The sequence below is a fragment of the Vanrija albida genome (assembly GCF_041260175.1).
Source record: "Vanrija albida strain AlHP1 chromosome Unknown contig_4, whole genome shotgun sequence".
NCBI classification, from domain to species: Eukaryota; Fungi; Basidiomycota; class Tremellomycetes; order Trichosporonales; family Trichosporonaceae; genus Vanrija; species Vanrija albida.
This window is the reverse complement of record NW_027191423.1, coordinates 1,503,223-1,516,004: the sequence shown is the minus strand read 5'-3', so window position 1 is coordinate 1,516,004 and position 12,782 is coordinate 1,503,223. Positions and strand designations below refer to the sequence as shown.

The 12,782-nt window shown below is 64.9% G+C and overlaps 5 protein-coding genes across 5 annotated transcripts; 2 read left to right on the top strand and 3 right to left on the bottom strand.

Annotated features, from left to right (window-relative positions):
• Positions 1-1,129: 1,129 nt before the first annotated feature.
• Q8F55_005299 (uncharacterized protein) lies at positions 1,130-3,887 on the top strand (the record flags this gene model as incomplete). The annotated part of the gene is made up of 4 exons (XM_069353789.1): positions 1,130-2,356; positions 2,415-2,850; positions 2,903-3,422; positions 3,467-3,887. The coding sequence occupies 4 exons, from the start codon at positions 1,130-1,132 to the stop codon at positions 3,885-3,887; spliced, it is 2,604 nt and encodes an 867-aa protein (XP_069208431.1).
• A 270-nt stretch (positions 3,888-4,157) lies between these two features.
• ERP1 (emp24p/erv25p-related protein) lies at positions 4,158-5,208 on the bottom strand (the record flags this gene model as incomplete). Its single annotated transcript, XM_069353788.1, has 4 exons — positions 4,158-4,559; positions 4,617-4,887; positions 4,933-5,008; positions 5,203-5,208. The coding sequence occupies 4 exons, from the start codon at positions 5,206-5,208 to the stop codon at positions 4,316-4,318; spliced, it is 597 nt and encodes a 198-aa protein (XP_069208430.1). The 3' UTR covers positions 4,158-4,315.
• Positions 5,209-5,638: 430 nt separating this feature from the next.
• Positions 5,639-6,445, bottom strand: Q8F55_005297 (uncharacterized protein; the record flags this gene model as incomplete). The annotated part of the gene is made up of 1 exon (XM_069353787.1): positions 5,639-6,445. The coding sequence occupies one exon, from the start codon at positions 6,443-6,445 to the stop codon at positions 5,639-5,641; it is 807 nt and encodes a 268-aa protein (XP_069208429.1).
• Positions 6,446-8,574: 2,129 nt separating this feature from the next.
• On the bottom strand, positions 8,575-9,624 carry Q8F55_005296 (uncharacterized protein; the record flags this gene model as incomplete). Its single annotated transcript, XM_069353786.1, has 2 exons — positions 8,575-8,723; positions 8,772-9,624. 2 exons carry the CDS (start codon positions 9,622-9,624, stop codon positions 8,575-8,577), a joined length of 1,002 nt encoding a protein of 333 aa, XP_069208428.1.
• Positions 9,625-10,368: 744 nt separating this feature from the next.
• Positions 10,369-12,711, top strand: YAT1 (carnitine O-acetyltransferase yat1; the record flags this gene model as incomplete). Its single annotated transcript, XM_069353785.1, has 2 exons — positions 10,369-10,702; positions 10,802-12,711. 2 exons carry the CDS (start codon positions 10,369-10,371, stop codon positions 12,709-12,711), a joined length of 2,244 nt encoding a protein of 747 aa, XP_069208427.1.
• Positions 12,712-12,782: the final 71 nt, after the last annotated feature.

Below are 12,782 nucleotides of genomic sequence, written 5' to 3'. Positions count from 1 at the left end.
GCCGGCCTCGCGTGATGGCGTGGCGGCAGGTAGCAGCTCCAGCAAGGCGCCAGCGAGGCTGCCTTGCTGGCAAGCAGCGAGGAAGCCGAGAACGTGGCGCCCACATTGGCACTGTTGACGTCGATGAGCGCGGAGCTTTGACGCTGCACGCACTTTTACCCGGCCAACACCGAAGTCGCCCTGACGCAAGCTCCTAGCGACTGCAGCAGCGTCGATTGCACCGCCACCACTCGTCTGCTGCTTGTGTCTAAGAGTGTTGTATAGTGCATGCATGACTACCGCGGCTGCGGCTGCGGCGGTCAGCGGTCAGACACATCCAAGTCACATTGGCATTCCAGAGCGACGAGAATCGAGGCGCCTGGTTGCGTCGCGACGAGGCCGAGGAGGCGGTCGGGGGCGGTCAGCGCGCGGTCAGGACACGCCGTGTACAGTGGACGAAAACAAAGTGGGGGTTGGTTGCTGCGGTTTTCCCCCAATGGTGGCCCGCCCGCCCTGTGCCTGCACCCCCCTCTCGCGTGCTGGCCCGCCCCGCCCGGCCCTTCCGCCCTTTGAAGCCGCCCCCCCCCCCCCCGGCGCTGACGCCGCCGCCGCCTGCCGCCGCCGTCGCGCGCCTTGCACGGCACACGGCCCATATTTGTCGCGCGGTGGTGCTCGCCGCTCGCCGTCACTCGCTCGCTCGCTCGGACAGTCGCTGTTATCCGCCATCCGCCCTCGGCTCGTCGCTACACCACACTTTCTGCACGCACGCACTATTCCTCGTTGTCTCAGGTCGGCACAACGCCAAGGACAAGGAACGCAACGCACACCACTCTGCCCCACGAGCACGCACACCAGCCGCGCCCACACTCGCCCGCCCGCTCCCCCGCCGCACCCCGGATGAACCGCACGTGAAGCAGGCCCAGGGCGCGCGCAGCATCCGGCGCCGACCGCACCAACTTCCAGACCGCCTTCTCCTTGGCTCGACACGATGCCTGGTCCTCGACGCCACGCCAACTCGGCCGTGCCGCCGAGCCCTTCAGCACCTTCCTCCTCTTCCACTTCAACACACACACCACCCTCATCTTCCAGACGCCCGGTTGCTCCACAAGTGCACTGGGCGCCATCACCCACTCCACACGCGACACGAACAATGGCGAGCGACCAGCAGCCGCCTCGACGCCAAGGAACATGGCCACCACCCTCAGACCAGCCAGACACGGCCACCGTCTCAGCCGTCGCCGACTCGCACGACACCCCCGGCCCCTCCTCGCGCCGTAGCTCCAACGACACTCATCGGAGCGATGCCGCCGCCGCCGCCGCCGCACGCCCACCCTTCCCTTCCCTCAGCACTGGCCCGACGCGCAGGTGGATCCCTCACGCGCTCGACATTGAAACCATCGCCTCGCCCTCGAGCCCAGTACAGGGCGACGACGAAACGTTCGTCACCCACTCGCCCATCACGCCAACAACATCAGAGTCGAACGTGCACCGCCGTCGCATGTCGGTCGGCCCCGCTGGCCCCGTGCTCGGTAGACGGCGCAGCTTACAGACATTGGTCGACCGCTCGTCGGCAGCTGTCGAAGTCCCGGTGGCGCACGGTCAACCGCCATCACGCGCCTCTCTTGATGCCCATCGCGTCGGTGCAACAGCGAGTGCGCCACCAGCGACCAGCAGCGAGACGGCCGACCCTTTACCTTGGCAACCGTCCAAGCATTCCCCCATCGTCCACGAGTACATTGTTCAAAGCGACACTGCACCAGAGCCCAAGCAGCCCCGCAGGAAACACTGGCCCTCCATTTCGGACACGGCTGCCATGGCGTCGACTTCCACCGACCCTCTTCCTCAAGATCCCAACAACCTTCTCCCGCTGTCGACTCCGCGAACGCCCCTCGCTTCGCCCAGTGCCGTGTCCGACGCGGCAACCGACTACATCGGCTTTTTGAACGCCAGCAGCGATGATGGCGCTCTTCCCCGTGTCAGCACGAGCAGCCCGCGGACTTCGACGTCGACAATGAGCTCGAGATGGGAGCAGCGCGCGTATTCTCAGAGCAGCGAGTCGGAAGACGACGCGCCCGATTCCCCGTTCTGGTGGTTCCGCTCCGACGACGGTTCCTCGGGCTCGAGAGTCACCTCGAGCCTCTTGCCTTCGGTCCCAAGAATCCTGCCTATTGGAACGAGACATTGGGGCTGGCTACTTGGCCCATTGCATCGCGTCTTGCCCGCCTCGACAGAGCGCCAGGCGCCCAAGCGCCGTGTTTCCAAGCGGCGGAGAGCGCAGCAGCTGTCTGAGAAGGAGAAGATGATCGAGGAGCCATGGACGGCGGGCAGGCTTGTCAGACTACTACAAAACTTTGTCCGCAACGAGCCATGGGGAGTTGTGAGTCGCCGGCGCCGTTGTGCCGAGGATAGATTGAACAGCCGCTGACTCCCGCCAGGTGCTGTTCTTCGCCTTCTTCCTCCTCTTCGCGCTGGTCCTGACATGCACCATCAAGTATATCCTCGACCCCGACAAGCGAGCGCTCCCTTTCAGGGAGTACTGCACCGCAAACTACCCCACCCTCTACTCGCTCCAGGGCAAGAACCCCTTCTTGACGCCTCTGACGCCGTCGGACAGTTTATGGCCGTACCCTGGGCGCCAGCACGTACCATACGCCGATGGTCGCGGTATCAGCATCGATAGTATGGAGCCGACGAGCGTGCTCATCGGCATCTTCACATACGATAAGGGCCGCGTTCGCCGTGATCTGGTCCGGCAAACGTACATGACGCATGCCCGTTCGCGGCGTGCCGGGACTGAGGGCGTCAGCGTCAAGTTCATCATGGGCCGTCCACGTCCCGAGTTGAGCGATGCGATTGCGCTCGAGCAGGAGAGTGAGTGTGACTGGGCATGGGCACACGAATGCAATCACGCTGACACCACCAGCCCACAACGACATTGTCATCTTGGACATTGAAGAGAACATGAACTCTGGCAAGACACACGCCTACTTTACGTGGGCGGCGGAGAACGCGACTGTGCCAGACTACGAGTACCCTACCCACCCCCGTTCCAAGGAGAGCGAGGCCGAGTTTGCGCTGCAGGCGTCTGCTGGTGGTTCGACCAAGCCAATCTACCGCGGCGACAAGCGACCTGACTACGTGCTCAAGGCGGACGACGACGCGTTCCTCATGCTAGGCGAGCTGGAGCGGCACCTGAGAGCGTCGCCCCGCCGCAAGGCCTTCTGGGGCTACCTGGTGCGCGACCTGTTCATGGCCGGCGAGTGCTACGGCATGTCGTTCGACCTGGTCAAGTACATCGGCGACACGCCATCCTTGAACAGCATGATCGTCGGCAAGGAGGACAAGCTCACGTCCAAGTGGATGCGGCTGCACCCTCAGGCCAAGGAGATTGTCTGGGTTACGGACCGCTGTGGCATCTATGATCACCCCAAGGCTGGCACTGTGTAGGTTGAGCAATGGAGGCGTGGAGTCACTGCTGACGGCCCAGCTACTCGCACGGCTTCCTGTTCCCCGATGAGATTGCCCGCATCCGGGACGAGCAGCTGCACGGCATTCCCTCGGATGTCGTGGACCAAAGAGGAGGGTCGCATTACAAGGCGAACGCGTACTCGACCGTCGCCGAGTTTGGCACCAAGTACCGCCCTCCGGTGCTCAACGTCGAGTTGAACGAGACGGAACAGGTGGAAGCACTCATTGAGGGCAGCCCGCTCAGCAAGCTGCGGGACGTGCCCGACGCGCGGTGGACGACGACACGGGCCGAGGTCGAGGCGCTGATGGCCAAGCGGCCGTCACACCGGGACCGATTCTTGGGCGACGAGGCGGAGTACGGGGGCACGATCCTGGTTCACTTTTTGAAGAAGGCCGAGTGGTTCAGGGAGGCGGCGGCGGCGTTCCTCGGGGACGCATAGAGAGTAGAGTGGGGGGTGGGGCCGGGGTTGAGGCGAGATTGTATTGTAGCGTTGCGAACAACGCGGGCAGATGCCCCTGTACGCTGTAGAATGTGCGTAGTCTTCATGCATGGCATGGCATAGGATTGGTGTGGGGGGTTGTGGGTGGTTGGAGGTGTGGGCTGCGGATTGCCTGACGATGCCATCCACGGACGCCGCGTTGTCAGCATGGCGCGGTCGCGGTCAGCGCGTCAGTGTGCCAGCCACCCCCACTCGTGTCTCATGCATGCATGTCGTGTGGGCGGGGCGGGCCCAGTGTCCGCTGTGCGGTACTCGTCGGTTGTCTCGAATCTCCTGCTGCCGTCTCCTCCCCTCGCTCTCGCCCGCCTGCTGCCGTCCCTCTCCCTCCTCTGGCCGCTCGGGGCGCTGCGCGCCACTCGCGCGCGCGCCTAGCGCAGCTTCTTGTCGTCGAAATACACCTTGAGATGGCGCATCTGCCACACGCCAGCAGCGACGAGCACGCCAATCTGGAAGATGCAGTACCACACCGCGACCGAGTTGACGTTCTCCGACGCGTCGCGGAAGCTGGCCTCAACCTCGCGCATGTATCGCTGCTCGCGCTGGATGTCCTCTACGCGCTTGTTGAGCTCGTTGAGCTTGCCCGCGAGCGTGTTTGCGTGGTTGCGGTCGGCCCTGCGTCGCGTCGTTAGCCTCGCCGCACAACCCTCCAGCTGTGCCTCGCCCACTCACTCCTGGTCGTGCTTGCTGCTGCCGACGTTGATGTCGAGGTACAGCTTGATGTGCTCATTCGACACCCACCCGCCCGTCATGTTGGTGTGCAGGCAGATGTTGTGGTCTCCCGGGTCGTGGGACGTGAACGTAAACTTGCCCTCGTGAGGCCCGCGCGTGTTGACGGCAATGTTGCCGCTGGAGAGGTCCTCGACGTTGACGTGGATCCCGAGCTGGTCGTTGACGACCCAGCTCTGCGTCGGCTCGCTCCACAGCAGGGCTTTGTAGTGGCCTGGCGTGGGTTAGCCCAGCATGCCTGGCAACCCAGCCAACTCACCCTCGACGATGGTGTTCGATGGCAGCTCCTCGAGGAAGCACCGCTTCTCGTTCGACTCGAAGTAGAAGTGCAGCGCCTGGCGTCAGCAGCGTCCACCCCGCCGAACCCACCTGCACGGCCTGCAGCAGCAGCGGCGCGCCGACGAGGATATGTGCGAGGCGCATGGTGTATGGTGTGGTAGCAAGTCGCCGGCGACACCGACATCATCTTGTCCCACGCGACGTGTCAGTAAAGCACTAACCGGCGAAACGCGGGAGTAAATCTGGCCACCGCCATGGCCGAGTGGCCGAGTGATCGACACGGCGTGCGGCGCTGCTACTACTCCGGCGCTGCTCCGCACCATATCGGACATACAACATGGCATGCCAGCGTGTACATACTACAAATTAGAGGTGCGAGTAGTGTATATGCGTGGATGTGGGTGGGGTGGGGTGTGGGGGTGGATGTGGCAGAGGGCTGCGGCGGGCCCGCCGCAACAGCCGCGGTCTGAAGGCGGGCAGGCGGACAGGGGTTGGTCGCCGGTCCGGGTTGCGCGGCGGCGTCGTGGCCAGCAGCGTGCATCTCGCATGTCGGGGCCGCGCGGGCGGCGTGCGTGTACTCCGCTCCGGTTTCGGCGCGGCGCGGCACCGCGGACAGCGGGCAGGGGCACCCCCGCCTCTCCGCGGTTTCCGGAGAAAACTTGGCTTCTGCAGCCAGCCAGCCGCACCTAGAAGCGCTGGCCAAAGCGGTTGCGGCACTTGAGGTTGATCCTACATGCGCGTTCTGCGCCGTCGTCGTCTACGCGGAGCTCCTCGACGCTCTCTGCCAGCTCGTCGGGGTGGAGGAGGCTGAGCTTGCGGTGGGCCTCGCGCGGGCTCGTGTCGCGGCTGGCGACCGAGCCAAACAGGTACTCGTGCTGCTCTGCCTCGCGCATCCACACGAGGCACGAGCGGTCTATTGTCGCGTGCACCGGCGTGGTCGGGCTCGCGTCGGGCGAGTTGGACGTCGTCGAGCTGCCCGACGGGTTGATGTGGAGCGCGGCTGAGCGCGGGCTCGCTGAGGGCGCGCTCCGCGTGCTCGCGACCGAGAGGTGGCTGTACGCCTGGGTCCGGGACACGGGCTGCGACGCGCGCGAGCTCGCGGGGTAGATGGGCGCCGAGGGCTGCAACGCCGGCGGGTTGTTGCTGCTGCTGCCGCTGCGCGAGCTCGGGCCAGAGGCCGACGCGCGGCTGAACGGCCAGCACGGGTCGTGCGCGAGCGCCGAGCCGCTGCCCCCCGCGCTCGAGCCGCTGCTGCTCCGGTGGGTGCGGTACGAGCCGGCGCTGCTCGTGCTGCGGGCTGAGGCCGAGCTGAACCGGCGGTCGAGGTACGGCGTCTGGTCGGTGAGGAAGGGGTGCGACGAGGGCGGCATGGTGCGCGGCGGTGGTGGTGGTGGCGGTGGCTGGGTTCGTGTGCGAGTTGGTGGCGGGCGATACGTCTGTGGCTCTGGCGGGATTGGGATGGGCGGCGCCAGCGGTGTGTTGAGAGCCGGCATGCTTGAGATCGTCGGTCGCGATTATATTGTTGTGATGAGGACAACGTCAGCTCGTCGGTGCTGGGGACATGTTGTCGGTCGCGGGTTCCCAGCTTCGCAACCCGCCATCCCCTTATGTAGCAGGTGTGTGGTGTTGAGAGCGTGAGTGTGGGCGTGGGCGTGGACGCGGAGGTGTGGCAGCGGCGGCGGCGGCAGCGGCGGCGTCGGGGTCGTGGGCATAGACGATAAAGTTAGGCCCGAGGTGGTGTGCCTTGCGTCCAGCGGCCCTAGGTAGGGGTAGGTTGGGAGTGAGCAGCAGAGCAGCGCCAGCAGCGCCAGCAGCCCCAGCAGCCCCAGCACACCGCGACATTCCTGGGTAGTACGTTAGCGGTAGAGCATGACTCCCGTGTCGACGTCTGGAAGCTGCGGGCCAGTATGCGGCCAGTACGGCCAGTACGGCTCTGCCTCCCGCTACCCTTTGACCAAGCGGCCATCTCATGAGACACGCTGACAGGGGGACGGGCCATTTCGAAACCAGGCACGGCGGGGTCGGGACGGCGGACGGCGGACGGCGGACGGCGGACGGCGGACGGCGCTGGAGCATGCGTGCAGGTGCGAAACATGCATCCGAGGCTGCACCTGCTGGCTCGCTCGCGCGCGGCTCTGGCAGCTCCCTGCTCGCGGGAACGGAGCGACCGAGCGCGCGCGCGCCAGCGACATGAGACATGTCGTACTTCTCGGCATGGCAATGTGTGCGGGCGGGCGAAATGCCACAAACGCCACACTGCCATGTTGGTGCGCGCGTCGGTGCGTCGCGCGGTGCGCGGTGCACCAGGCCGTCATATGCAGTGCGCGTCGATCTCGCGTGGACCTGCTTGGCGCGTGGAGCAGCACGATCCAGCACAGCGGTATCGTGCAGCGGCATCGACTCTAGCCCAAGTCGGCAGTGAGCCAGAGCCGACGCCTCCCCGCGTGGACCTGATTACAGTGATCGCGCCGACGTCTTTACTGCTTGCAGAAGCTGCCGGTCGGAAGTAATCCCTGCGAGCGTGGTGCACTTCACGCAGCTGACTTGGCTCGACCCACCACCCCTCGCGTCGCGCACCACGCTCGCGCGCTCGCACTTTCACACTTCGCAGGTGGTCCAGGCCAGGAAGAGCTCGGCTGCGTGCGTCGACCACGCGGCGCGCAGGTTGAGTAATTGAGTAAGCAAGCATGCGGAGCGGGCCGATCCCCGCTGAATCGGCGCCGATACATGCACTCGATGCAGGACGAGGTCAATCGCGTCGGGTGCGAGGCGGCCTTGAGCTGCTCGCTGCGTCGCGTCTGGCTGGCTGTAATGTGGAGGTCGTGGGTGCGAGGCCCTCGCACCAAACTGCAATCTGCTCCCGCCCCCTCCCCCGCCCCCTCTTAAGCATTTTTCCAGCCCACAACACTCTGTTCCACACTTCACCTCTCACCGACAACCGATGGAGACGTGACCCGCGGCGCAACGGCACGACTCACGCACTGACCCGGCCGAGGCGAGGCGGTAGGCTGTCACTCGTCTTCGCTCCTCGGCATCCCTTCCCCCTCCCCTCTCTTCCCCCCCTCTCTCTCCTCCCCCTCCCTCCCCCCAGCACCTGCCTAGCGGCAGGTGCACCCAGGCGCATTTGCCTAGGGCGCACCTACCTCCCCCGGGGTGCCCTTACTAGCCGCACTGGAAGAAAAACGGCTTAGGTCTAGACAACCTGTGTCGCGCGGCTCTCGAGCTGCCCGGCCGGCGTTGCGACGTCCACCCTCTACTTGCTTGGAGCTCGCTCCCCTTGGCTCGTCGAGGACTATACGTCGCTGATATTCTTGCGAGACAAGACGAGACCACGTGGTGTGCGTGCGGCGGTGTCCCGGCGTACGTGTGCTGCTTGGTCTTGTCGAGCACCTCAAACTATGCATGATATATGATACAACAATGGCACATGCCGCCTCTACTGACGTAGGAGGAATGCGCGTGATAACTATCCCACCTGCCGCCGGCGACCTCAACTGCCGGCGGTCAAATGTCGTCGCGTCGCGCGTCGTCGTCTGCGCGCGTCCTTGTCGCGCCTGCCGAACTGCTCGCCAATCTCCCGTCGGCAGCACCCACACCGTCGGCACAACACCTCCACCCGGCCTCACGCCCCCCGCGACCACGCAAACCGCTCGACCTTGTGCCCCTGCTCCTTGCCCGGCCCGGCACCGTGCCCCTCGGCCCAGCACTCGCGGCAGTATAGGTCGCCGTCGCACCCGCGGCACCGGAGCTCGGCATCCTTGTTGCAGATTGCTGCGGGTCAGCTCGGCCGCGGCAGCAGCTCCGGCACAGCACACTCACAACACCAGCTGTCGAGATCCTCGTCGCGCCCGTCGTCGTACCCCGGAATGTTCCACCCCTGGCCAGGCGCACGGGGCGGCGGGCCGAGCGTGTCGCCCTTGGGCTTGGGGTCGCGTGTGGGCGTGGCGGGGAAGAGACTCGGGCCCCGGAGGCCCAGGAGTGCGTCCATCTTCGCCTTGGACTCGGCGTCGAGCGGCTCGTCGTCGTCTTCGAGGTCGGGCAGCGCGGGCAGCGTCTGCAGGCCCGAGAGCGACGCCAGGGCCGCCGCGGCCGACGCGTCGTCGCCCTCGAGCCCCGTGGATGCCCCGGCTCGCGAGCCATGCGCCGGTGTGCCAGCCGTCAACCCTGCCTCTGCCGCGTCTTCTTCGTCCTCGATCGCAGCCTCGGCCAAAGCACGCGCCAGGATCTCGTCCTCGGTTTCAAAGTCTTCGACCGCGGGGCCCTGGTCGACGCCGCGGTATGCGGCAGTGTTCCGCGACTCTGGTGCGTGGTCGGGCGCGTTGAGATAGCCCGACGCGTGGGCGGCAGAGAGGGCGGCGGCGGCTTCCTTCTCGAGGGCGGAAGTGAAGCGGTCCGGTGTGGTGATGTCGTCATGGTCGTTCACACCCACAGTGGTAGGGACGGCCGCGGCGCCGAGACTGGCGAGGAGTGCAGCCACGTCCTCGTCCTCGTCTCGTGTCTCCTCTGGGAGCGAGTTTGCTATGCGCTCTAGCTCGTCGTCTTCGTCCTTTGCCGCTTGTGCTGCAGCCTCTGTTGTTGTCGCGGAGATGGTGGGGTCCAAGGAAAGTTTGGATGATGATGATGGGCCCCTCAGGGCACTAAGGCGCGCCCACAACTCGTCGTCGTTTGGCATTGCTGGCAGGCTGGAGGCGGGAGGCGCGGAGGCGTCAGAGGGCAAGGCGAGCAAGGCGGCGTCGAGAGGCAGAGAGGGCAGAGAGGGAAGGCAGAGATGGTTACCGGGTAATGCAGTTGGTACAAGAGTGGAGGGAAGGCAGTCACTTGGCTGTGGTGGGGTGGGGGGAGTTATTACAACGGTGGAATCTCCGATGATCCGACGACGAGTGATGAGTGGTCGGTTTGAGTGAGAGCCAGCCAGCCCAGAGGGGGATTTGTTACGACGATTTGCCCGATGACACTCGGGTGTTGCTGTTTTGCCAGGCACGGCCGTTGCCGCCGTCGTCGTCACTTGTGTGCCCAATGGCCCCGCATCTCTCCGCAAAATGGGCAAATGGGCCTCCTCTCTTGTCGACGACGACGCCGCAGCCGGCCTCAGTCTGGGCACACTCTTGTCGGTTTTGTCTCTAACCGGGTCGGGTCGACGTGCAAAACTTGACCCCCAGAGACGATCCGAGCCACCCACTCAGCACCCAGCACCACCCCTGTTTGGCTCGACCCAAGGCTTGGCGGCGGCGACCCACCCACCCACTCCACCCCCGCATCGACAGTTCCGACGACGCAGCCACCAGTGTCGCCTCCCCTCCCTCCCCCTCCCCGCCAGCCCTTCTTAAACAAGTCATCACACATGTCGCACATCTCTTCCCCCTCAGCCTACTACCCCCCGACATCCCCCCCACTCCCCTCCCACACACCCCACTCGATGACCTCTTTCGCCGCCGCAAACGGCACAAACGGCACAAACGGCCTCTCGTCTAGCCCACCCATCCCGGCAGGCGCCCTCACACCAAAGCGCGAGCAGGCAGAGGGCTTCCTCGCAAAGTACCCCAACGTCGCCGCAAAGCTTCCCATCCCAAAGCTCGAGGACACTTGCCGCCGCTACCTTGCCTCACTCGAGGGTCTCCAGGAACCAGAGGACCACGAGAGGACAAAGGCCGTCGTCGACCGCTTCCTCAAGTCGGGAGAAGGCGCAAAGTGGCAACAGCGCCTCGTCGACTATGACCAGGGCGTAGACAGCTACATTGAAGAGTTTTGGTGTGAGTGGCGCGACGGTGGTGGGGGTGGGGGGTGGTGATGCGATGGAGGGGTGTGCCCCGAAGCCCCGCGACGATCGCTGACGTCTTCCTTCATCACAGACGAATCGTACCTCTCGCACTCTGATTCGGTCGTGCTCAGCCTCAACCCCTTCTTTGTCCTCTCATCAGACGTCACCCCACGCAACGACCCTCAGCTGTCCCGTGCATCCTCCCTCATCCTCTCGTCGCTCTTCTTCATCCACGACCTCCGCAATGGTGTTCTCAAGGCAGACAGCATCAGGGGAGCACCCCTGGACATGAGCCAGTATGAGCGCCTGTTTGCCACCTCCCGTGTTCCCACCGACACCGGCTGTCGCATGGAGACGTATGACCAGTCGCGTCACATCGTCGTCATCCGCCGTGGCCAGTTCTACTGGTTCGACGTTCTCGACTCCAAGAACCGCCCCATGCTCAGCGACCGCGAGATCCTGAGTAACCTCCAGGGCATTGTCGCCGACGCCGACAAGATCCCCGTCAACCAGACCTCGACCAACGCCGTCGGCATCTTGACCACCGAGAACCGCAAGATCTGGTCGCGCATGCGCGGCGAGCTCCGCGACTCGAACAAGCACAACTCGCGCTGCTTGTCGATCGTCGAGTCGTCGCTCTTCGTCGTCTGTCTCGACGATGCCGAGCCCGCAGACGTCGGAGAGCTGTGCGCCAACTTCCTCTGTGGTGGCTACCGCCTCGAGCACGGTGTGCAGGTCGGCACGTGCCTCAACCGTTGGTACGACAAGCTGCAGATCATTGTCTGCAGCAACGGCGAGGCCGGTGTCAACTTTGAGCACACTGGTGTCGACGGCCACACCGTGCTCCGCTACGTCGGTGACGTCTTCACCGAGTTAGTCTTGCTCTTCGCCAAGACCATCAACCCGTCGACGCCGTCGCTGTTCAAGGCCAAGCTCTCGCCTTTCGCAAAGGGCTCCAAGACGCCCCGCGAGCCCGACGACATCGAGGTCGAGGTCGACACCAACCCCAAGAAGCTCGACTGGCGCCTCACGCCCGACCTCCGCGCTGGTGTCCGCTTTGCCGAGACGCGTATCTCCGACCTCATCTGCCAGAACGACACCAAGGCGCTCGAGTTCCGCGGCTACGGCGGCAACTTTATCAAGCGCCATGGCTTCTCGCCCGACGCATTTGTCCAGATGGCGTTCCAGGCTGCCTACTACAGCCTCTACGGCAGAGTCGAGTCCACATACGAGCCCGCCATGACCAAGGCGTTCCGCCACGGCCGTACCGAGGCCATCCGCTCTGTCACCACACCCAGTGTCAAGTTTGTCAAGACGTTCTGCTCCGAGGATGCCACCCCGGCTCAGAAGATTGACGCCCTCCGCAAGGCGTGCAAGCGTCACACTGAGCTCACCCGCGAGTGCAGCGCCGGCCAGGGCCAGGACCGCCACCTCTACGCCATGTACTCGCTCATCCAAAAGGTCATCCACGCCGACGAGAAGTCCGGCCTGCCCAAGGAGACCGTCCCCGCCCTCTTCACCGACCCGGGCTACTCCACCCTTTCGTCGTCAGTCCTCTCCACCTCCAACTGCGGTAACCCCGCCCTTCGCCTCTTCGGCTTCGGTCCCGTCACCCCCGAGGGCTACGGTATCGGCTACATCATCAAGGACGAGGGTATCTCGGTGTGCATGTCGTCCAAGCACCTGCAGACCCGCCGTCTGCTCAAGACGCTCCAGGCGTACCTGCTCGAGGTCAGGAGTCTGATCATCCAGCTCTGGCGCGAGGCCAACGAGCGGCCGCAGGCGTTCGTCGACCACTCGGGCGTTACTCGCGACGCGCGTACTGGTCGCCGCTTGAGCGACCACGAGAAGGACGAAGAGGGAGCCGGTACTCTGGACGACGAGGAGGACTTCTTCGGCGGCTTTGGCTACTTTGATGTCGGTGCCAGCAATGCGCTTGCAGAGCAGGGCAAGCGGAGGCGGCAGGCCGTCGGCAAGGTCATCCAGATTGCGGAGTACTAGGCGGGCCGTGCGCGCAACGCGGTGGCCGCGGCGACCTTGTGCCGCGGCTTACCGTGCCATCAGAAGAGGGC